Below are 26,764 nucleotides of genomic sequence, written 5' to 3'. Positions count from 1 at the left end.
AGAAACTGATTTATCTGAAGCACATAAAAAATTTCTTTATCAATGTAGAATTTATATAAATTTAGTGATTTATTTAATTAAATATTGCGTTTGAGCATTAAATATTTCTTTCACAAAGTTTTAAGCTCCGTATTAAATTGAAGATTGGGGAAAGGAAACTATAAAAAATATTTTGTGATGAGAGACATATATATTATATTTAAAAATAAAATATAATCCAGTAGTGCACATGTATGTATAGAACGTTCATTATAATATGTACTATACATATACAGAGTCTGTCAAGATATCGCGCTTCTTTTTAATATTTTATGTCAAAGATAAAAGTAAAAAAATTGATGTTCTTTTCAATAACGTGGCATTACTGGTTTCTAACATTATAAAAGACTTGAAATTAAATGATTTAAATGGTAAATTTTCTTACTCTTGATGGTTGAATAAATCTTATTATAAGTAAATTTTAATTAATCATTAAAATTGATTCAAATCTTGTCAGTGAAGCTGTAATCGGCAGAAAATGCGCGATATTTAAGACATTCTGTATATTTAAATTAGCATTGCCTACGCATAATGCATTTTCTTTAAGTTTTTTAAACGCAATATTTTACAACTATACATTTTGATATACAACATTTCTAGTCATTAACTTATACAACATATTTTCAGTAGTAAGCTAGCTTACGTAGCAATAAGCATTTAACATAAATACTTTGATATTTTGTATATTTCAATAAATTATAACAGAATAATTAAAAGGCTAGATGTAGGTAAATCTATACATTAATTAAACAACTATTGTTCAATTTACAAAGTAAATTGTCTTTGTCATTTTAACACTATGACTTGTTTACGTGTAAGCATTGTCGTCAATAAGTAGGTACAATATACTTCTATACGCATTTTATATCTGAGCGCTATTGTCATTTTTTAATTGAATCTTCTGTACACATAAATGACAATTGTAATAATTTATCTAGAAAGTATATGTATATGTAAAAGCACATAATTAATACATTGCAGCACATTTTTCTTTGTTGCAAAATAACTTTTTTATATTATAAATAAAATATTTTATTAAAAAGACGGCGCTTCTCTTCAATTATAATTCTTAAAATTAATTAAATTAGTAATTTGCTCAATAGATATGTTGAAGTGCTAAAAATAAGCTAGCATACATTTATCGTGAATATGTTTGATTTCATTGTTACTGTTCTTTTTTTTCTTGCCTTAATTCTAAGTTTTTAATATTAAATATATTACCATTAATTATTGTCTGTCATTTCTGCTTGAAGTCTGCTATAATTCTTAATAGACATAATTGATACTATAATAATATTAAAAAGTTTCTATGCCAAATACGGTGATAAAGTATAATCTAAGAGATAAACCGCTAGGATTATTGTGATGCATTACTAAATGTAGAAATGATTGAAGATCAATGAACATTATAGTAAATATAACCAAACACTTACAGAAAATTAATAAAAAATGTGATAATTGTATTATTCTTGACCCCTACTTAAGTTATTAATCTTGATCTCCCTTAAAAAAAAAGAAATAACACTGAAATTTTGAGGCATAAAATGTTTTATTCAACAAGCAGTCAAACGAGAAGTTTTTTCGAACAACTCGATTTTTAACTTCTGCTTATATGTCTATTTTTAATTCTTTTTTTTTTAATTTTCATCAGCGGTTTACCTCTAAATATAGTCTCGTTAACATATTGTTATAGTCTCGTTAATTCATCGAATAGATGCACGAAGATCATGTGCATGCTATAAATACGTAAGAGTGACATTTATATATCTTAAACAATATGCAAGTCTTTTATTTTAATTATAGAATTCAACGTACTTAAAATTATCTCTCTCCTTTTCTCATTTTAAAATATCACCTATGATTAATTTATTGTCATTATGTATTTGGCAATTTTTACTATCTAATAATAAAATATAGATAAGCACACTGTGAGGTTTCAAGAGTTTAGAGAAAACAAACTCGAGCAGCTGCATACTTTTATATATTCTTCTAATGCTCTTTTTTTTTTTAATTATTAATATTCTACATGATATTTATGTGTAGTAGTTTATGAATAGAGATTTATATTAATAAAGAAGTCATGTGTGACGACAATGGTAAATTTGATAAAGTAATTATAATTAATATTGTATTATAATAATTTTTCTCTCATAAAAGATGAGTGAAGGAAAATTTCAGATAATTACTTTATCGTTATTTGTATAATAAAATATAAATATACGTTTAATTCTCTTACTTCAAAGTAATAAAGTTTACGAGCGTGCAGCTTGCTCGAGTCTTAATCTCGAGATTGTTCGACCAGTCTCTAGTTTGTAATATCAGGCACTGGGTCTCAACTAAGAACCTCAGCCTAAACGACGGTACTTTAAAACAACGGCTAATTTACGACCAAGTACTGTAAGTAACAGCCTTTCTTGACAAGTGTATACAAAGTTACGACGTATAGAACGTCAATGGAGGAGAAAAATCAAAGATTTGCATGTTTAATGCGATTAAATATATAATTGTAATTGTGAGCATGTGTGTGTTATTATAATCATATATATATATATATATATATATATATTTAAATAATAAAGTCAAATAAATTTTTTGAGCATATATAATTTATGCAAAATTTAAAATTCTTTACTATTAAGCAACAATAAAAAAAATTACAAAAATTTGTGTAATTTTTGTAATTTCTTAATAAAGAATTTGTAAAATTTTTTTGTGTATTAATTTATAATATTTTTTGCATTCAAACATCCGCGTTTTTAGTTCTTATGTTTTTTTTGTCATACGCTTTTGTTAACTGCATTTCGAGAAATTAATGTACATTTTAGTTATTATTAATTTTCATACATTTTACGTATGTTGATTGTTACATATTATTAAACTATTTTATTTTAAAACACTGTATGCAATAAATTATGTAAATAGTAATTTTAAAGTTTTATAATCAACATTTTCAAAAATATAGATGATCAATATCGATCGCGTCGCAATATCCTGGCGTCGATTATCGATATATTTGGTGCTACGTGCGCCATCTTCTGGCCAGTATAGCAATCTTTTATATTGCTTAGTTCATGAATGTAGAGTATGAGCGTTCTTTGAGTGTTCGTTATTTTATTTACGAAATAAGTGCTAATTTTTGTCAGAAATGATATTAAAGTGATGAGTTCGAGTGATCGTAGCAATGTGCTTTCCAGCTAGTTACACAAGTCGACACAATTATCATTCTGTCTTTGTTCGATATCCAATGAGCAACGGAGTGAATATAATATTTTGTTTACTCTTGTGTCACTAGCCGGAAAGCACCTAATATGTGTTATTTAGTTCAAGTGTTTGTGATTAAGTGTGTTTTGTTGTTTGTGTTTTGTTGATCTGTACTGCAGATTGAAACTGACACAGTTCGAGAAATACTGATCTTGCAGGTTACACATGAATTAGCGCCAAATATTCGCGGTATACGTTTTGTCAGCATTTTGAAAATTCAATATGTCGGAATTAAATCGAGTAAAACACGGTAGTTGTTACGTGCGTCATATATGTCGAGTAGTATATATAAAATGATGACGCGGACGTGTTGCAGCATAAAGTGCTTTTTATCTCGCGTATTATGTCTCGCGGCGTGACAAATCTGGACAAATCTAAATTCGTGATTTTTGCTTAGTGAAGTATGATTTTTGATAAGTGAAGTGTGATTTCTGAGGCTGTAATAATATTTTATAAGTGCTGGTTTCGTCAGCGATGGAGCTGACATGGAGCAATTTGAGATAAAATCTACGGCGGGTGAGACAAACTGCAATACTCTAACTGGTAAGTACAATTGTTCGTTTATTATTTTATTTTGCAATATTTGTATTTATTGAAATATTTATTAAAACATTTATTAAATGCTTTTATCAAAATTTTTAAATAATTATTAACCCATTTTATTGCATACAGTTATGCTGTTATGTAATAATCAACATATATATATTATATATATTATATAATTTGTAATAACTAATTTTATGCATATTAATCTTTCCAGGTGCAGCTGAACGCGTACTTAGTTAGAGTACAACGACCGGTGAGTTTTTATTTATTATATTTGTGTTGTGTTGATATTGAAGATATTGCACACACAATTTTGCCATACACTTTTTATACCCAAACAATTTTTAGTTATTGCGTATAAATCAATATTTATAAATCAATTTATAAATCATAATTGTAGCACTTTATTTTGCGTTTGATATACTCGACATGACAAATTTTGCAACAATATTTTGTGAAATTGAAATCAACAATTTGACTTTTGTTTTTCAATAATGTAATAATAAGTGCTAGTATTTATCAATTTTTTGATAGAGTTAAAATCAAAGCAAAGGGCTAATAAAATGCGAAATAATTTAATTGTAAGGTAGAACTGCCACGGGTAAAACAAATTGCAATACCCTAGCTGGTAAGTACAATTGTTTGTTTATTATTTAAACATACATATAATTATGCTAACGCACACATGCACACATAATTACGATTACTATTTCATAATTTATTTAATAATCATGAAATGTATATGGCCAAGTAAAAAACAAAGTTATGTTTTAGTTCAATAAAACTTTAATTAACATTAACATTAAAATTAACATTAAAATTAACATTAACATTATATGAGGTAAATAGAAAACTTTGCTCGTAATGGTTTACGTAATATGAAAAAAAGGCAATTTACAATGTGTTTCTGATCACTGTTTTTCTGATTTCTAGTTTCAAAAATAAAAAAAAAATAAATAAATTTGAAAGTTGACATATTTAGTCCTTGGTTTAATTATGTTAAACTGTAATTAGTGTGGAAAATATGTTACTAAAGATATCAGAAAAAGGATTTTACGCTTTATAGGACTGGAGAATAAAAAATAAAATTTAAAGCGCTTTTCAGGAAAATATTTCTAGTTTTTATGAATCCGTACTTTTTGATATACGTTTTAACAATTATGCTAAATTAAATTTTTGTAAGCAAAAAATTCACTTTATGTTGAATAATCGAATTTTATTTGCTAATAACTTTCAACTTTTTATGTTAACATATTTTTACACATTTTTCTATTCAAATTAATAACACTGTTAAATTTTTGCTAAAAAACAACAAAATGTAAATCGCATGAACATTTTAAGACTTATTGCAGTCATTTTATAACGGACATATAATCATAAATATTCACATATTGGTATTTATTAAAATTTATCAAAAACTTTAAGAAAGGGCGTCAATAATTGAATTGTTAAATATGTTCGATATGTTATGTGTGTGTGTGTGTGTGTGTGTGTTTGTGGATAATAATATATATTTGCACATAGATATGTGGTTTTCAAATATAGAAGTATAAAGTTTCCCCAGTCAGAACCGTTTTTTAATATCAAATTATTATATGTAGTAATATATTTTATCCAGTTTTTTTCGCATTTATGTCTTCTTTTTTTACGAACTACAAAAGCTGAGAGTGATTATTTCTTCAGCGTGAGCCACAAAGTAAGCCACACAAATAGTCGTCCTACGCAATTTCATTTTTTTTAATAGGATTACAAGAAACTTTTACATTTATTGTCATTAAGATGCATTCTTTAACCCTTAAATGTTTGATTAACATTTGTTGCAGCAGTGTTGCATTGTTGCATTGTTGTGTAGGGATGACACACAAGATTGCAAATTTAGTAAATATTTTAGTAGGCTTTATAAACAAAATTTAAAGACGAACAAAAGATTCACATAATCGATATTGCATTCAAGATAACGACAAGCACATTTATATCAATTGTTATACGCATTGTATATAATTTTATATATATTTACATTGAAACATTTAAGGGTCAAGATATAACATTACTTGCACGTACAACTAGCATTAATTATTTTCGCAAAAAGCTTTCATCTTAATTTCGTGTTTTATAAGACATCAGAAATAATCTTTTTTTCACTTTTTTTTTACCACAATATAATCGTGTATTCATATTGAGAACACAGAAATATTGTACGCACAAACTTTTTCTTAAGAGTAATTATTGTCTTTTATTTCCAATACATCAGCACGATATGTAGTGCACTTTGATGGATTATCGAAGAATATACTAGAGTCTCTTAAGTTACGTTAATGTACAATGTCAAAATTTGTTAGATATAAGTCTTACTAGTTTTATGTATTGTCCAAGTGTTGTTTTTCAATGTCATGGAGAAAGCCGGGGGATGCGACATTTTATTTGGCACAGCTGCAAATATTCACATGCAAACATCCCCGAGAATAATACTTTGTCGTATTTCAATCAAGTATCGGAGCATACAGCGAATCTCTATCTCTCGAGCAATAAAAAAAGCGATAATGAAACACATTTTTGGAAAATTAAGCTACATTGATTAATATTGTAAATTATAATTTTGTTTTCTATACTTAAATACATGTATATGTAAACTATTTGACTCATGTTTATAATTTTCGGAATTGTTATGATGGGCAACGTTAAAATGATAAATTAAGTTAGCAAAATGAATAGCTGCAATAAAATGTTATACTTAAAATTATCTTGAATGGTATGAATTGTTATCATTTACATTGTTTTTATTTGAGTATTAAATGGCTGATTTGTAAACAACGTTTTCCGAAATAGTATTAAAATTTGGAATGCTGCAGTATATGATTCAATCTATGCATGTCAAATTTTTTCTTAATGTGCTTGACTGATGATTTATCGATATGATATATATTTTTGTGAAATTAGGTTTAACATTTTGAATAGTCTACCGCCTTTTTAATAATAAAAAAAATAATAGTAGTGCTACTTTTTGAGAGAGACATTCGCTGTATGCTCCATTTTTCTGCAAAGTTAAATCCATTTAAATGAAATATTTTACTTTGTATATAACTGAAAAGATTTCTATTATATTTGCGTCCAAGTAGATTTCCAGAGATTACAGTTTTAGGATTTTATTCTATTAGGTTTTACGACTTGTAGCTTTTAAGGATATTTGCGAAGGAGTTTGCTCTTTGTTCCTGAGCTTCTCGCAGACAAACAGTTATTGTGTATATAGATTTAGGAAATCCATTATAACATTATCCTCTTTCTCATTTGATGTCTTGCAAGCTTCAAACGCAGGGAAATCTTAAAATCCATGAAAATGTGCATCATATCGAATGACTACTCGTTTCAACGCCGTTGCAAAACGTCGGATTGCACAAATATACGAAGCGTTAGAAAAACGCATGCACATTTTCGATCAAATCGATTCCATATGTGTAAACAGATTTTTATCTCATGCACATTTAATTCTATTCGTATTACAGATATGCATGCGATATTCGGATACATTCCGGAAGTGTAGATTTCGTGCTTTTAACCCAATAGATGCCATTAAATTTATCTCAATATTTATTTCCTTTTCTATAATATGTTGGGCTTTAGATTTCCAGTGTGGAGGAAAACTCGGCTTTTTGCAACTGGATGTACGGTTAATACGGTTTTTTCGATATCGGCTGATTGGGCTGAAATGCATTTTTGTCTACACTTACATGACACAAAGATTTAAAAGTTTGCACAGAGATCCGGAGCCTCAGAACGCACGTGATCTTTAAAGTGAGCTTACTCTCGCAGTCGCAGCTTTGCTGATAGCAGCTGCAACTGGTTGCAGCTGCGTCATGCAGAGCAGTCACAAACACTAGTATGCATGCGGCAGTTTTCGGATTTGTATCGTTCCCTTGCAACAATTCGCAGCATACTAAGGTGACATATATTCTGGCGAGATAGGCTCCCTCTGCGAAAAAAATATAAGAATATTTTCACATTGAATATAAAAAAATTCGATAACATTAATTTAAAAATAAAAGAAACGGAGAAATCTCTCTCGTGAATATAAAATTGAATAATTCGCATGATATAAATATGTTAGAATTCAAGAAATTTTCATAGAAATTATTAAAATTTTATATTTTAAAATTCCACGGATTATTATATAAAATTAAATTTTTAGAATAAAAAAGGTGTTAGAGAGAACTCACCGACCAAGCTTGACCGACTCTAGGCATGTGATATCGTCGTTGATTGTAATCGTAATTGACTTTCGGTGTCATTTCTTTCAGGTTAGGAATATATCTTCGCGGTATATTATCTCTACTCGGTTCTTGCTCTTCGTCCGTTATCTCTTTACCACCCCTATAAGCGGCAATTTCCGTGTCCATTTCTTCAGCAATATGTTGTGCCTGAAATATACATTGATTAAACGATTTTTATATACATATTATAAAAGTTATTATAAAATGTGCGAAGAAACTTTAGGTAAAAGATAATATTTTTAAACTCTGGTAGTATTTTTATGACGAAAACTCATTCAATATCGTTAAATCTTTTCTCACTTTCTTCACAATTTTCGTAACAATTATATCTTTATTGTAATTTATTATGTCAATTAATTGGAGAAATTTAATTGTTAAACAGTTGGTTAATCTTCCTACAATTTATCTAAGGCATTCTAATTCAAATTTTGAAAGTTTGAGAGGGGAAGAATTAATTAAACTGACGCACAAAGAGTTAGGACCGACCTTTAGTTCGCGTGCTCTCTCAGCCTGGATAAGATTCTTGAGCGCTTCAAAGCTTCCGGCTTGAGGAATTTGCGACTTCGGCGGCGAGATACCGCCGCCAACGCGGAAGCTAGTGATGCGATTCGGCCTGAAACGGGTTACGGTTCCGTAGGCCCGCGTTAAATCTTCAAAAGCTTTGCGCCCGGGTCCTCGCATCGCGTTCCGCCACCTGCTACTTGCCGGGGCCTTGTGTACCATTCTTCCATATATCGGTGCACCCCCGGCGGCTCGGCTACGCGGTCGTCCGGCATGTCTCGCTGCGAATCATTGATTCTTTATTTCTTATCTTTTATCATTATTTGCATTAATCTCTTTTAAATAATATTTGATAACACAAATCTGACAGAAAATCGCTCGCGAGAAAAATCGGTCAGTTTTATACTCCGCAATAAAATCGATGAACTTCCCCAGCGTTCAGAAGATTATTTTAAGCAAAAAAAAGTTGTATAAAAAACCGTGGGTCGATTCGGCTCTGTCATCGAAATATGGAAAGTTTATTGATATAAGCCAAAAGTTCGGGTACACATTCAAGCTATCTGATCTACATTTAATATCTGTTATATTTAATTATCAGTTTCTTACTTTACATTGACATTACTTTTACATGTACTGTTCAAGGCAGACACGCACAAGAGCAGTTGATATAAAGCATGATTGAAGCTGCTGTTAGCGTCAGCAACGAACGTATTGATATTTAATGGAAGTACGTTTAATCATGTGTGTGACCACTTTAAACAGTACATGTGAAAATAATGCCAATAAAATGTAATGTAAAACTAATAATTAAACAGATATTGAATGTAAATTGGATAGCTCGAATATGTGCGCTTGAGCATTTCTAGCTTGTATCAATAAATTTCTCATATCTCGATATCGGAGTCAAATCGATTCATAGTTTATGTAACTTTTTTTGCTTATTGTTAGAATAACTTCCCGAACACTTCGCAAAGTATATCGGTTTTATTGGAGAACGAAGAACTAGAAAATTCTATAAAAAGATATATACATATGTACATATATGGATAAGAGACTTTATTTTTAAGTCGTAAATGTGTTATTAATCTTTCTTTAGTTATATTTTATACGTAAATTTGGTCTTGGCAAAAAAAATATTTTAATCTAAAAAAATATGTGTTTTCTCTGTAGCACAAATATTTTTAAAAATTATTCGAGATTAAATTGAATCTTTTTGCCTCTTCATAATCCTGTTTTTAGAAAAAGAAAAATAGTTTATTATATATAAATTTTATTAAATTAATGTTTGCAGAGTTCTTTTTAGTTTCACAAAAAAGAAAGTTAAATAAAGTATTCAGGGACATTTTAAATTAATAACTGAAACAATTTTAGAATAACAATTACACAGTACACTGCGAAGGATTTAAATCAACGAGATTTCATGCATTCTCCGCGTGGGTGGAAATGAGTGACACTAGGTCAAGAAGCGCGTGTATTGCGCTTCAATGCGTGAAAAGGTTTTGAAAAGGGTCGCTGACATTTTGCGTAGGCGAAGGTGTCGCAAATTGTATGATCGGTAAAATCTATTCTATGTAAATTAAGTCTTAACAAAATTCGATATCTTGCGCTTGTTCAGATATTAGGAATTAATTATTCGCTAATTATTCGCGGTATGATAATTATACTTATTACGAAATATGACGAAAATTTTGTGACGGGTAGAATTTATTCTATGTAGATTAAGTCTTAACAAAGTTCGATATCTGCCTTCGCGCTTGTTCAGATATTAGGAATCAATTATTCGCTAATTATTCGCGGTATGATAATTATACTTATTACGAAATATGACGGAAATTATTTTGATATGTTAATGTGAATTAATCTGACAGCCAGTTAATTAGACTATAAATTTATAAATATATAACTAAATGTGAAAGTAAATAACCAATACTAGCCATAGCTCCGTGTTTGCTTATTCTTAAGCACGAGAAGCACCGTGTTACAAGAAGTGAAAGAGTTAAAAAGTAATTATAAATGAGTTTGCCGCGTTAATGACACTATGGTGTGTACATAGACACAAGTACAAATAACGCACTAATTTCATTTCAATAACGTTGTTAGTTTTAAGAAATTTGACGAATAATATTTAGCTTCGCGTAGGTATTCGTATAATTTTATTAGATAATATACATATATTGTTGTAATTACGCAGCAGATTTGGTTATCTTTCAATTCTATTAGCAATAAATGTCTTTGCGCGAGACTAGTTATTTTATTTTACATATTTATTATTATTTTTTAATTTTTGCCAATTTTGAAGCCAAAAACAATTATTTGTATTCTTATATGCAAATTACAAAGGCAAAGCTTTGAATTTTTAACCATAATTTAATTAATCCTTTATCTCTTTGTTGACTATACTTTGTTGACCAAAGTATATTGCATAAATGGATAAAGAAAATATAATTATCGAATTAATTAAAAAGTAGTCAATATTGGCATCAGTAGAAATTTTGCGTCACAAGTTACAAAATGAATTTCTTCCTTAAAAGCTGCATGCTATATTTTTTCAAATAAATGACGTAAATTTTTTATTTCAACCGTAATAAGCCGCTTAGTAATATCGTGTCTTGAATAGCCGAGAATCCTCTAGCCGAGAAATGTGGAAAAGCAAAAGGATTTAATTAATTCTTCTAATTAAAGACCGCGAAGAGAGGAAATTAAATAATTTGAGCGCTGCCTGTTAGTTGCGCGCGCTTTACACGGTCAATCAAATTTAGATGCAGACAAAGCGTCCGATTCGCTTGCAACGTTACCGCACTTCAAAGCAATAGGTAGTCAACATATCCTCGATAATTAGCCTGAATCGTGTATACTCGTTAGTGTAAGTGCTGACGCGTACGTAGTAAAGTGGTGCGCTTGACCCACATGTGCTTGGCGTATTTGCAAGATGGTATTGCAGCCTGGTACGCAGGTTTGCGTTGAAACTCGTGGGCTGTTCGATGAACCACTCGATGCATAAAATCGATAAAACGCACGCGTTCCTTCTTTTATTCGCGTCCTGCCGATGCCAGGCTCCTTTATGTGGAGGAAGATACATCAAGTCGCGAAAAAGACTCGCGTTTTATTACTGACGATATAAGCGACATAAAATTGCAAGTCAACTATCTAATATCTTTACCAGGAAACTCGACGAGAAGTGACACGTAGTTCAGAAATCGTGTATAATTTTTTATTTACTAGGCAACACACAGTTGAAATTATGCAAAAGATTTGCTTACCTTGCAACTCTTCTCGTAATTTCAGTCGTGTAGGTTCGAGATTATCTGCGCAAGGCCAATTATTTTCAATTTAGTTTTTGGGCCAATTATTTTCTTAAAATATTTTTGAAAATTCATCAGTTTACGTTAAAAAAGTTACTTGTATTTTTTTTATACATTTGACAACATCAAAAATTTGAATGTTTTTTAAAAAATCTTGCGAGGATTCGTCGCAATTTTTCGCTTTGAGAGACATAAGAGTTTTACCTCGTGTGTATCCTCTGGAAAATTTAGTGCGATCGGGAAATCCTGCGGCACTAGGCCATATATTGGGATTGTACGGGTAGGTCGGGTATCCGCTGTTGGTTTTAGCAGCTCTGCTCTGCCTCTTCGTGTACCTCCACATGGCGCGCAGCTCATCGCACGACGGTTCAGTCAGGTCCACTCGTTTGTCGCCGATGTCACCGTTACTTCCTGGCTGCGGATCGATGTATCGCATACCCGCGACAAAGGACCCGCTCGTGCATGTTAGGACGAAGGCGATGCACACGGTCGCGGAGCGCATTTTCTGAAATTAGAACAGCCAAATCCGGTTTGCGATAGATCGAACATATCAGATAGCCATAGTAGAGATAAAAAGAAGGCCGCTACATTGTTTAAAGAGTTATTCTGGGATTTAGTTTCGATAAGAAAACTTTTTCTATAGCTTATTAAATAGTAAAAATTAAGACAAAATCTTTTAGCATTTTTATTTTAGTGTTCGGTTCTGTTCTTTTTCGAGTAACATCGTGGATTGTGAATGAATGGATTTAATTGCTGTGAAAATAGCCAAGTTAAATTAAATCTTAATAAGGGAAATTCAATACTGTGATATTAAATGCTTAATTTTTTAAACCAGGTTTAAATTAGCTTTTAATCGATTTTCGATTTCCGATTTCGGTTCGGTTTTTTTGCCTTTGGACTATATATCTTCCTCTTTGCAATCTTTTATATATCGTAAATCAACAAATCATGTGATTATTATTAATATATACTCTGTTAATAAGTGCATTTAATAAATATTTTATTGTATATGCATATATTTCAATGAATATATTTTTTCTTTAGTGATTTTTATAACACTATTCTTTTTAGATGAATAAAAGTCTTAAAGATTACGAAACAAGATAATTAGACAAGAATTTTTAAACGTTTTAAGGACGCGTAAAGTCATGAAATTGCAATTCCATAAATTCCCTTGGATTTATCCAATCGTAAATTACAATCGTGAAATATCGTAACTCTATGTCAGTTTGTGTTAGTGCATTTTACGCCTTGAATATAAAATCGACGTGATCTTTTAGAATTTCCAATGTACTGCAAACAATATACTGCACATTTGTAAATAACAATGAAAATGCATGACATGATTTCAAGTAAAGTAATATATTGTTTGACTCAGCGAAACTGTTGAAATGCTTTCTGCTGCAAGCTCGCCGACGGCGAAATCAGGCAAGCGTACTCAACAAATGGAAAATCTCGAGAAACTTAGCAATATGCCGTGCCAGATATACGAGCAGATATATATCTATGCATTCTATGATGCACGTGATTACCCCGAGGCTTCTTTTAAATAATTTCCTAAGATTGTTGAAAAGGAACTATGCAATTGCACGCGAAGTCTAAATTAGACTTTCACTAATTCTTATATGCAAGTCTATACAGATATAAAATAATATATGAAATATGAAAGTATACATAATATATGCAATACAAAAATATAAAGCATATTACTATATGTAGAATATAATAATATTTATTTTAGTTTTATTAATGCTTAACTTCTCTGTGAATGAAATAATTGGTTAAATTAAAATAAATAAAAATAAAAATAAAATTTAATGAATAATAATTAATATCATTAATTTAGCACACAAGTTGCGAAGAATTAGTTTTATATAATTTTAACATTATCTCATATTGCTTTCATATACACGGATTATTACGAGTTTGATAAAAATATAAATTTAATTGCGATCGAAAAAAATTTCTTTCTCCTCGGAATAGAATTCCGATTGAATCGCACGCTTTTCACGTCGATTTTTCACAAAACATACCGAGCTGTTACGTCGAGTGTTTTTATCGAAAATGCGCAGGTTGACTGCGCAAAGCAACAAGCTGTTTGCGTCACACCGTAATTTGCATTAATTACCTAAGTACTAGCGTGTTGAGTGGCAACCGGTTCGAGAAGGCTGAAGGACTTTAATGACGCTTGTCGTCGAGAATTGGTACCCGATCGAATTCGGCGAAATGTAAATCGAATTGAGAACGCGGCTTACCGTCAGTCCCGTTTTTCGAATGACATCGACGAATCGAGTTAGACGATCGAGTTCCCGACTCAATTGCGTCCCGGTCAGAATTTTCAAAGCTTTTTACTTGCAGCAAGCAGAGTTTGCTTGAGCGATTGTTAAGCAAAATGCTGGTAATTTTGTGCAGAAAAGATCGTGGGCACGCGATACAAAGTATAGCGTGAGCGTTTGAAAGGACAGCTTCAATCCTTTAAACGATACATTACTCGATTCTTGCTCAGGCGATTCTTGCGGGAACGAGCGTTATTTTGCTCAGGAAACTTCGACGTTGAAATGTGAAGGTTCACCTTTTTCCTTCGTTCATTTTTCTTCGATGCGATATTATTGTACACGTGCGATCGTCTGTAATCCTTTAATAGATCATTTTTCTCGGAATCATTTTTCTCGGAATCATTTTTCTTCAATACTGAAAATTAAATTACTGTGGGTAGATAATATATATATCAGTTAGTTGTCATTGTTATATAAGAAGCGTGCAAGAAAATTATATATCTTAGGAATATTATATAACCAATAATATATTCGTGACTGTGTGTTTTTAAAGAAATTGTAACAAATTTCATTTTTTATTATTTTTGTCACTTTTATTCATTTTATTATTATAATCCTTGGAAGAGCTGTTGATTGTTCTGAATAATTTAGCGTTAATACTAATTTAACAATAAAATGGAATAAATTTCGAAAATCTGTATTCTAATATAATACTGTAATATTACAGTATTGTATAATGCTAATTGTGTCATTGTGATTAATCTGTTAATCAAACTGTAACAACATAATCGCATCTTGGTATTTTGGCAAAATGGATAGAATAGTTTCGAAACACACACATATATACGGACACTGAATGGAACGTGTGCGTAGTAGCACGAAATCCAATTAGGAACAATTAGCTTTGCAATATGCACTTCCGTGGTATTATAACCACGCGCATCGTTGATTCGTTCGATCGGCCAGTTGATCGTGAATGAGATCCATTCGGAAAAATATGGCGGAATGTGCATCGATGCGATAAAAAAAGTGTGGACGGAAACAGTGCGTTGCCGCGGAAGCTCTCATTGTTCCATAGCGTTGAAGCGAAAAGCTGGGATTGAGACTTTATGGTTACCGCGTCATAAAGCTTTTATTATTCACAGAGTAGTCGTAATGATAGCAATCTTTTCATACTCGTATTGGCATTGTTTCACCAAATAATCCGCAAAACGTAATTTATATTTTCTTTATTCTCATTTGTGTGTTAAACAATTACATAAATTGCAAAAGGTATGAGAAATGGAATTACAATTCACATTTTTTATTCACTACAATTTATATTGAAAAATTTTATTTGAAGCATTTGTTCTTTTTGATCATATAATAAATAAATTTCTGCGATAAATCATTATTGAATTGCATATTTGTGCGCAGCTGTATGGATTATAATAAATTGCAGTATATTACAGTACTTATACGTGGATTAATTGATGAATAAGATTTAGAGAAAGTTATTCTAAATTGAAATTCTAGCCAGAACGCCCGAGAGAGTCAATTTTGCTTTGCATTCAATTTAAAGTTTAATCCATGATACTATTCGATATTATAACGACGCGCTTTCTTTCACGTAAAGTAAATTATTTTAAAGGTTACCAGAGATTAACGAAATATCTTTCTTTTTGTTCAAGTGTATTTTATGTCTGTGTGCGTGATTGTACGCACGTGCATCGCTATAGAAATGCAATCGGATTACTCCGCGGACCACTAAATGTTATTGCACTTTTGCGGATTTCGCATTGTCCCGCATTTACATTCATAACATGCGAGATTCGTCTCTTTATTATTCATGATTTCTCATCGATGTGTGTACAACGTATAGCGCAACGTTCATTATCGGGTTTTATCAGGATTTGGTGCTCTTTGATAAAGTGACACGTGCTTTTATTATCATCAGATATATCCCGCATACTTTTTATATGACTAAATTTGAATTTTTATCGTAATTACATAGATTAGATCAGAAATAATAATTGTGAGTAATTATTAACGAGTAATAGTTATATTCAAAGACTTATAATTTGCAAAATCTACAGGTACACGAACGTAGCAGATGTGAACTTGTAGATTTAATAATGTGTTATTTCAAAAAGTAATTATAGAACAAGGAATGAAATTAGAAACTTCGAACTAACTGCACACGCGTATATTGAGCTAAATAAATTTATCGTTTTATGACGTATGTAGTTAGTTTCTACTTTCTGTGGATAGGTATTTCTATTTTTTACTTTTTGTTCTTTAATTATTTTCTTTTCAAAATAATAATACATTATTAAATCTACAATATTCAGAAAGTTTTCTTATTTTCATTATAGAAATTTTTTTTCTGGACGATCAGAGTTCCATTATATTAAAAATATGTAGTTGAATATTTTCAGAATTATGAAAGTACAATTCTTCTGAGAAAAATTACCTTATTCAATGCAAATGATCGAGTTCTTATCGTAGTTATCAAGCGTTTTCCATAATAAATTTGTTATTGATTTGTCGTGATCGGCGTCGAACTGAGCAATATATATCTTCTCCAGTAAATATATTCCGCGAAGGAATAGCGTACATATCAAAGGACGGTCTATGCATATTCAAGCTTTGCACCTGCACCGTTACACATGTCGATCCGCCCGACAATCCCATAGCCGACTGCGCTATCAGCATACGGCGCTATTGAAGATTTATGAGAGAAATCTACTGACAAGAACGATTTTTCTTGTAAAGTTGCAACAAAGTAACGAGATCACAAAAAAGTTAGCTGTCTAGATTACTTTGGCAACACAAGTGTGCGCGGATAATCGATTCTTCGAGTAATAGAATGAAATACTTCCGCATCTTTCAATCTCGCGTGATTTACGGAAATAACAGTCTTGCAAATAAACGAGTAAAGAAAACCGATATCCTGTTCCGCGAATTGGAATTGTGGATCCGCAGTATGATCCCTCGTTCCGTGTCATTTAACGTCAGATATTTCTTTTAATTATGAATTGCATATAATCCCACAGATTTAGCTTGTGATTTGTTCCACATCATTAATTTTTCTAAATGTCGTGATTTTATTAAATAACGAAATAAAAATCGAATAGTAACGTTATGCAATTATATACTTTATGAACGGCACGTAATTTCTATATGTCGTACTTATTTTAAGCTTTGCGAAGAAAAAATGAATTTTTTTCGCAAACAATCTAGTTGAATGAAAACAAGTTTTTATTCTGGCTCGCGTGTAAATTGTATTTATAGAGCAAAAATGTGCTGTTCGTGAAAGGTGACGTTGCCATGAATGTAAAAATGCTTGTCCGCTGGAAAAATTCCGGATTTTCTACGATAAACATTGTATAAGCCGCTTTAACGTATTTCGCATCTCTGTGCGCTCGATACAGCACGTACAAATATGCCCAGACATGTACATAATTTAAGTGTAACTGCTGCAAATTCACCCGCGCGATATTCTCAGTCTTATTTGTCGACGACAGCTGGAAATGCGATATATAACTAGTCTTGAAATTAGGTCGCGAAAAGAAAATCTAATTACTAAATTCGCCTATTTTTTTACATAAAACATTTAAAGCTTAAGAATTTTTTAAATATTTTGCTAAACATTTTTTTAATTCCAGAGAATTAGAATTCTTTACAATATTATTTATATAACTATTCTATATTATCAAACAATTATCAATAAATCACCAATGACGTTAGACAGTTTTTGCCGTAAATCAGTTAATGTCGATAAAGAAAATCGTGGAAAAATGCTTTTTTTAGAACTTTATACTACGTGAAATTTGGAGATTTGCAGGCATCGCTCGTCGAGTCTTATTTCGCGTGAACGGAAATCGGCTGACGTCTTGACGAGGGATAAGCGCGCGAGGGCGAGAATATTGCGGTACTTTTATCTATTTCGAAGAATCGATCCTTCATTCAGACGATTCATCCGAGATCGTCTTTGGTCAACAGACCGTGGCAATTACTGTCTGAAATGACTGCTCGAACTTTATCGAAGCTAACAGAAGCTACTCGGAGAAAATGAAATGTTCATTGTAACGGCAGAACTTTCCCGCTTCGAATTTCTCTTAAGAGAACATTTAAAATTTTTGTACCTTTTTACTTGGTATTTTCTCATTTCTCTCATTTCTCTCATTTTATTAGCGAATAATTGAAATTTTTAATTTTGTTTCTTCTTTTATCAAACATGATATGTTTCTATATTAATATTAAGATACGTATTAAGCAATTGTTCAAATTATAAATAATTTTTTTATTTTAAATGTTGAAAAAGTAACACGAAGTACGAATGATATGTTTAATGAATATTTTACATTTTATAACTTATTGCATTACCGTTTAAATTTATATATAATTAAACAAGATAACTTGAGAAGTAGCACGTGGAAATGTTAAACTAAATCATTTATGTTGGAATTTCTATGAACACGAGCAGAATGCTATATGCATTATGTTCACTGTTTATTTGCAATGTATTTAATCGAGAAACGATAGAATATATTCTGAGTGACACATGTGAAACAATAAGAAACCGCAATAGACATCTCAGATGCATTGTCACTTTCATTCTATCGTACCAGGAAAGCGCATCTCTTATCTCCGTGTACTTGAGCAAAAGTAAAGGGACAGTCTGAATAAATTATTCGTTAACGTGATAAATGCTAAGCGTTAAAATAAAATACGTGAATTAATAGAAAACTGACATATAAATGAAAAGCTCGCACGCTGCCATTTATAATGTGCTTTGAAACTTTTTACATTTATTTTAATAATTAAATCACACTGCAGCGCGATGTTAATACAAAATACAATGCTTCAAAGCGGGACGATAAAAGTCTATTGTCATCAATTAATTTTTAATTATAGTTATATGTTTTTTGCTTTATTTTATAATGAAGAGGAAGAATTTATTTCATTGGCAAAATTACAGAAATTACAAATTATACGCAAATAAAAATGTATTGCAGCTTGAATATACCGTCAGCATTTATCGTCATGATTACTACTGTAAATTAATTGCTGATACGCGATGCACGAACGTGCAGCCGCAAAAGATATTTGCCATTCAATTGGCAATTTGTTAGCCTTAGAATTCTCTTGGAAACTCCTAAATGTCGAAGTTGCATAAGGCAAATAATTCCCGGCGACAATTCAAAGGTGGCTACCGCAAGCCTGCGCGAGCCTAAAGTGTTAAGTAGTACTTCGTAAGCTACGCGCGACGAACTCGCCGTATTTGTTCCCCTACCAAGCGTTAAAGGCAATCTGTCTTGTTCTCCTTGTTGTTACAATGACACTCACCGTTTGGCGCAAACGTGACACGCATAGCATCATTATTCTATCCAGTGTTCGCTCGATTCACGCGGATAACTTGACCTTAATATTATTTATTGGAAGCAAGACATTCTTGCCGTCCACCAAAATTCTACCGTTTATTATGTGCAGGAAAGTAAAATTAAAAAATAAATTTGTTACCGTGTATGTAGCAAAAAATATTTTTATTTAGTAATTTAATTTTGTCAAAATGTGGTCAAATTTTGTTACTTTACTGATTTAGTTAACCATATTATTTTATAGCATACCTTAGACATAGCGTTATTTTATACTTGACAAACTTATTATTCCAATTTTAAGTTATATTTAAAATATTTTATTGTATTTCTATATGTTTGAATATTGATTACTTTAGTTATTTATTTTCAAGATAACAAATATATTTACAATGAATATTTAGGTCAACTGAAATTGATAAAGTTTTAGCGACATATCTTCGCAGAGGAAATTCAAAATTTGTGAATTGCTGCTGAAACGTTGCCTCAGAGATGAGTGCAAGATAAATTCACTTTGACGTGTTATACAAAGCTGTGTTCGCCTGAAAGGCATCAAGGGATTTCTCTATCTCTCTGTATTCCTTCTACGTAGACATTTCTCTCTATTTTTGTTTACATAGAATCGCTGATGAAAAAAAACGAAAAATCCGTTAATGAAAAATCCGTAACCACCGACAGCATCTGTGAATCAACATTAAGTGGTTTTTCATTATTGGATTGATATTTCTGAATTTACGAGCAAAAAATAAATGTGCACTTAGTGGTAACATCTGCGTACTCGACTTTGACACTTCGTATATTGCACGAAGATTTATGATTACTTCTTCCGGCCAATTCTACAAATAAACGATAAAATTATCCCACTTAATTCCTTTAGCAAAGTATACATCATAATAATCTTTAGAGATAAAGCAGAACCATTTATTTTTAGCAAATAGTGATAAATCGTATCAATTAGTAGTCGTAATTTAAAATGCACAATAAATTCTTGTAGTAAATATCAAGATTATTTAGTTTAAATATTTTTCCTGAAATATTCTAAAGTATTATTAGAAATATTATTTGAAGAATTTACTGTATCTTCATAATTTGCGTTATTCATAACGCTAAACTATTTGACGAATTACAAATTGGAATTTGTGTAAGATTCACATTTTTGATAAATTTTAAGATCAAAATACGTCATCTTTATTACTATTTATAGAAAATTCAGTAAAATTTTTATATTTTTTCTCCCAAATTAGTATATCAAATGTTACATATTAATGTCATACTAATCATAAATAGCAAACGGTGTCCATTTATAGCTTTTATTAAAAAATAATTTGCAGTATAATTTCTGATGAACGTTCTTGTAGACTCGTGTGTAGTCACAAATAAACGATAGGTTTAAAGGAAAGAAAATTTTGCGCGATTAGACTAAAATTCATAGTTTGGTGAAACGTTTTTAAAACGAATATGCGCCATGGTGCGGAGAGTTTCAACAGTTTATGATACCTGATTTTATCTACGCGCGGCCTTTTCACCGTATCTGCACACCATGGCGTGCGATAAAAGGACTCCTACGATCAGACGTGACGGCTCTGGATGATGAATGTGCTAAACAGTGCGTCAATATAAAAGAGATAACGATAAATGCCGCGATTCGATCGTAAATCTCTACGCGCCCCCGCATACTAATACAATCGCACATCTCTCGATTTTGACTCTCGCGTTTTTACGTTTTTGCGCATCGGATTTTATTCAAGTTTTTATTGGGTGAAGATGAAATCAATGTGATAACAGCATGTTAAATCAATATAGACAACATATGCAAATAATAATTGCGAGCGATTGCCTCGCTTTATGCGCAATAAACTCGCAATAATTGAAAAATTAAAATACAAATTATGTATAAAACTTATATATAACATCACGTATAGCGTGTATAATTTTTTCAAATTAATTGTTTTAGATTTTATGTTATGCTATTATATATATTATAATCGATTAATGTGCTTTGCTATTTTATGAGTTTACATTTAAAAAAATTATATTATTTTTTATTTTGAAAAAAATTGTATGTTTTTTTTCAAATTATTTTATGTTTTTAGAAATTTTTATAAATTGGCATGATTTGGATATATATAAATTTTAATTATCAAAATATTAACTTTTTTCCTGAAATAAAACTAAATTTCTGCTGACGTATTTATTCTATTTTTTACGTTATATTTTATATTATTTATATATTCTGTAATTTTATTACTTTTTATTATTATTATGTAAATATTTATTTAACAGTATTTATAAAAATGTTTTATTTATTAACATATGATAGAATAACAACACAAAATATACATTTTGCATTACACATGTTATGTTATTGTATATATGCATTATGTATGAAACTGTATATTGTGCAATTTCTCACTGGTTTCGCTAGAGTTACGGACAAATCAATTTATTTTTCGCTTGGATGCTTTTTCATCGCACATTGACTGATGACCTTTGATAATATTGATTTGTTTATATTGGATGAATAAAGACAATTTCGCAGAAACTAACTCGAACAGAGACTATATTCGGTGATTCTTATACCTTGGCGAGGGTATAATCGATAAAGATAATAGAAATTGCGTGAATGATTCAATAATTTAAGAATCGAAGAATTCTTGTTGCGCAAACCATTTGCAACGGGGTCTCTCTTCTATATACGTTCGATCGTGTGGTTCCGGTTAGAAATTACATTTCTAGCGGGGCTCATAAATCATACGAATCTCGACGGGGAAATAATAAAAAACGCTAAACCGATTTGCGAGGTAGAAAGAGAACGGAAAATGACATGATTTTTCTCGAAAGCCTTTTTCACCCCAGCGCGTCGAAATGGAAAGCTCGCAACAAGTGAGATTCGAATCCGACAGGTACAGCAGACCTGGATTATTTGTTGCTTGCAAACATGTACAGTAACGAATGGTGCAGATTTCACGGGTATTTGTGTACTATGAGTCAACACAAACATGAATGAATAATTTAATTTCATTTTGCTTACATCCAAAATTTTATTAATTTTATTATTTCATATCTTATAAAAAAACATTTTATATTTTGCAAATAAATTCGTTGAATGTGCATTACATATTCAAAATATTTACTTTTAGTGAAGAAAAATAAATATAAAGAAGAATAATTAATTGAAGAAAATTTGCTATATATTACATTGTTGTTGATCAGATATTATACATGACATTTAATATTATAAAATGCAAATTATTTAACTTTAATATATTTAATTTTACTATCTGCTATAAGCACATTTTGAATATTAAAATTGTTAACAACGATAATCAATAATATAGTTTTTTGATATGTTGACCATTGAAATATTTTATTATCTTTTCATTGTCGCGTTTTATCGTCAAATTTTATGATTATTTGGATAAAATTTGACAAAAATTAGGTGAAATTTGATAAGTTTGTTAGCTACCAAATATAAATAGTAATAAAATGCAGCAATATTATTAAATTTATTAACTAAAATTAAAAAAGAAAGATTAAAATATAAAACTTGTATCAATATTATTGATTGAAAAACATCGGAACGTGTTATTGGCAATAAATTTTCCTGCTAATTCACATTTCTCAATAATCGTACAAATTATCTTTTATTATCTGGTTTATTATTGACTTTGTAATTCAATTTTGTATGATTATTCGAAACGCGATCACACAGCTTGTTAGAGCAGGGTTACGCGAAATGCGTCACCCGTGCGCGGCTGACATTTTGCAAATGTTGTCAGTCATATTAGACTAACGCGCCATGCGAGGGTAGTATTATCGCATTTACCTCGTGTTTATTCATTACATCGACGCCGTGTCGACGCAGTTTAGCGAAGTTATACCGTGATTAATGGCTGACAGCGAAGCACATAATTAGGATGCAAAATTCATCAACGAGTAGGCGATAGAGCCTAATTGAATCTGATGCCAATCGCGCCAACCGCGTTTCCGTAATTCTTCCTGCGAATAGAAATAAAAGTAAGACCTCCAAGCCGATTTGCGAATACATATTTCGGCGCAAGAATGGCGATGGCTTATGCAAAAAAAGTGTGAAATAACGTGATATATCAGAATTTTGTCGTTTGTGCGTGGGATGCCATATGTTGAAAGTCGCACCGACGTTTTTTCGCCGATCGACGGCTTCCAATTTTGGAACTGACCTACTTTTTGATCACGCCGAATAGGGCAGTATAAGGATTTTATGGCCATTCATATACGAACGTAGTAACTCTTGCAGTGTTAATCATAAAATGTTCTATTCTCGTTCAAGGTTACGCGCTTGATATTAACTAAGTGAGTTAATATTATGGGAAAACCAATCGCGATTTTGTAAATCGTGACTGTGTCGCATATGGCAAATTTATGTCAGATTGTTAGATATAAATACGATTAAATCTTTTAGCGCTTTAAAATTTTTTTCTAATTTCTAGTAGTTTGCGGAATAAAGCACATGTTTTTTTTTAATTCCATTTATATGATCCTCCTATACAGAATTTTGAATCAAATCACTTTTATTATAAAATATCAATTTATAAAACTATAATATCTGGATGTAAAAAAATTGCAAAATATCTATTTCAATATTATTTAAAAAATATTGTTGTAATAATCAATGATTATAATGATTAATCAAAGAATGATTAATCAAAGAAATCGCTTAAAACTTTTTCTGAAATTAATATTCCATCGCGGAAAATTGTAATCTCGACGTGATTGTGAATCAATATAGCGGTAATTTAATTTGCAAAGAAGTTTTAATTTCCTTGAAAATCGCCATTTTTCATCTTTAATCGATAATATAACGAGAAATTGTATCCATTATCCATTATTCATTCTATCGTACGAATAATTTCGCGTCTCGCGGACTACGCCTCTGCTCTAATTCTCCCGCTCTAATTCCAACAGTCTCATTAGACACAATTGCATTCCTTCTCGTCGGTTCAGAATCCCGACTCCCTTCCCCCATCATCGGTATCGCCTCCTCTGTAACGGTGGCATAACAGGTTGTGCGTCACGAAGAGCGCGTACGCTTAATTCTCATCAATCTGCGAGATGAGCACGGCGCGAATCGCGCGCGTCAGTTATGACATTCAGACAGCGACATTCAGAGGTTCGCGATGCCTCGCCCTCGTAGTTTCTCTCGATCTTCTCGATCGACGAACTAGCTTAAGCTTAGCCTCAACCCCAGTACTGCGTGCATTTCTATTATTTCTAAAAGCTGAGAAAAAAACTCGCGCTCGCCGGCGAGAGGGAAACGACACGTGAAACGCGAATGTGTAACAGTGCTGTGTAGCGAGTATGCAAGGGTGGCGGTGCCGGAGGGTGAGAGAGGGTGTGCGGAAAGAGAGAACGGAAGGGACGGGGAGACGACGCGCTGGCTGGTGAATGAACGAGAATCGGATTCACTAACCTGCCTGCCTGTCCGCCGAGTCCGGAAACCGAGGAGCAACTGAGAGAGGTGGTAGCGTCGAGGCGACTGTCCGCGGCTCCACTGCCTTGGTCGTACGAAACCCACCCCCACGACACCATCTCCCTCCGTCACCCCCGCCGTCGATCCTGCCACCACGCCGCCGGGGTCCCTGTTCCTTTCGTAAAACGGGGATGCTCTTGGGACTTCGCTCTCTCTCGCCCCGTTCATGCTCTCATTCGGCCCATTTCCTCTTTCTCCCTCCTACTCCCTCCTCCCTCTCACTCCTCTGCCTCCACCACCCCCATTCACCCTTTCCCCCTCTTGCCCTCTCTCTCTCTCTCTCTCTCTCACCGTTCCCCTTCGTCCTTTCGTTCTTTCTTCGTCGCGCTTCACGCTTCTTTCGCTTCTTTTTCGGGGTATTCTGGAACTCCACTTTCGCGCAGAATTCCTCCCGACCCGCCACCACCCCTGCCGCCACCCTGCTGCTGAATTTTCCCCTGAAAACCATCCTGCCGACGAATGTCCGGGAAACTGCACCCCTCTTGTTGTCAGTGACGTAGTTGTCGATCAGGGAGCCCTCGCTCGGCTCTTGCGTCGGGGTGGTTGATGATCGATCACTTAACTTCCTCGTTATTTCTGGGACGTAACGTAGTATTGTGAAATGCGGTGTACGTGGGATCAGGCACGTAAACAATTATGCGAATCGTGGGTGAATTTAATTTTAACTTGGATCGAACAACGCATAGCGGAGTTGCGTATTCTCTCGAGTTTGCGTGTAATTAAGCAAACATTAATTAGATGCAGTTATGTAAGTTATTTAATGCTCGTCAGGAAGTATCTAAAAGTGAAGAAGAACAATCATATTTCTTTGATGTTAATCGGACGACTATAGCTACGAAGAAGTATGAATGAGATGAGAGAGTGAGAGAGAAAGAGAGAGAAAGAGAGAAAGAGAAAGAACGAGAGGAAACTATGGAGATCTAATTTCCGGAATATTAGAAATCCTAGATTATATCAACGACCTCTGACGCGTCGCTTCGTTCAGTCAGGCGATTTCCTCATCCTTCCTCAATTTCCGTCTATATTTTAGGAAGCGATCGGAGACAAGTTTCCGTGAGACATATTTTATTCAATGCGCGTCAGAAAATCGGAAGGTCCGCGATCAAAATATCTCAATTCCCGACGTAAACGTTCCAGGAATAAATGCGACGCCTGTTACCGCGACTTCCTTCAGATCTACCGAAGCACTGCATCATGCGAAATGTCAAAGGCTAGTCCTCGCGTGGTTACATGGAGAAGGGAACTTAATATTTTTTCGCCCACGTATCCTGGCCCGTCACAGAAGAAATTGCGGGAAAAATCGTTGGGAGACCAAGGCAGGCTTACAGAGCTGCCTTTTACGGGACATAATATTGTTGATCTAGCTAAATTGCGCCGCGGAAAACATCGGAAAAGAATAGGTCGCGTCGCGTAGAAGGATTATTCACTCCGTTGCACTCTTTTCCAGGTGACCAGGATTCTCATTAAGCCATTCCATTTGTTTAGATTATACGATTAAATATTAACGAGAACGTTGGGTAAATATATTATAACTTTAATTGAGTGGTGAATTATGCGACGTTTAATGCGTGACATTACATTACTAGATAAATTTATATAAAATTAATAGAATTAAACACATTTTCAGAATATTCGTCGCGCAAGATATCACATTTGAGATATTTGCGACGTTGTCGGCTAATGTTTTAATTAAAAAAAAAAATTA

General features: G+C 32.2%; 2 protein-coding genes across 5 annotated transcripts in view; one reads left to right on the top strand and one right to left on the bottom strand.

Moving 5' to 3' along the window:
• Nucleotides 1-170: 170 nt before the first annotated feature.
• LOC105667847 (uncharacterized) lies at nucleotides 171-25,735 on the bottom strand. 4 transcript variants are annotated; one of them, XM_067349798.1, is made up of 8 exons: nucleotides 25,000-25,106; nucleotides 23,377-23,549; nucleotides 14,487-14,605; nucleotides 12,119-12,419; nucleotides 11,873-11,917; nucleotides 8,598-8,893; nucleotides 8,058-8,258; nucleotides 171-7,813 (listed from the first exon to the last, which is right to left on the bottom strand). In XM_067349798.1, the coding sequence occupies exons 4-8, from the start codon at nucleotides 12,414-12,416 to the stop codon at nucleotides 7,778-7,780; spliced, it is 876 nt and encodes a 291-aa protein (XP_067205899.1). In that variant the 5' UTR covers nucleotides 12,417-12,419; nucleotides 14,487-14,605; nucleotides 23,377-23,549; nucleotides 25,000-25,106; the 3' UTR covers nucleotides 171-7,777. The 4 variants fall into 4 exon arrangements, with proteins under 4 accessions (XP_067205899.1, XP_012215350.1, XP_012215351.2 ...); XM_012359927.2 differs by lacking the exon at nucleotides 14,487-14,605; XM_012359928.2 differs by lacking the exons at nucleotides 14,487-14,605; nucleotides 23,377-23,549 and having other exon boundaries at nucleotides 25,000-25,735.
• Nucleotides 4,078-26,764, top strand: part of loh (lonely heart) — a 93,798-nt gene continuing 71,111 nt past the window's right edge. The window contains exon 1 of the mRNA XM_067349793.1: nucleotides 4,078-4,099. The gene's annotated coding sequence lies outside the window, so the exon portion shown is untranslated. The remainder of the gene's footprint in view (nucleotides 4,100-26,764) is intronic.

This window comes from Linepithema humile, chromosome 2 (genome assembly GCF_040581485.1).
Source record: "Linepithema humile isolate Giens D197 chromosome 2, Lhum_UNIL_v1.0, whole genome shotgun sequence".
Lineage (NCBI taxonomy): Eukaryota > Metazoa > Arthropoda > Insecta > Hymenoptera > Formicidae > Linepithema > Linepithema humile.
This window is presented reverse-complemented; position numbering and strand designations above follow the sequence as displayed.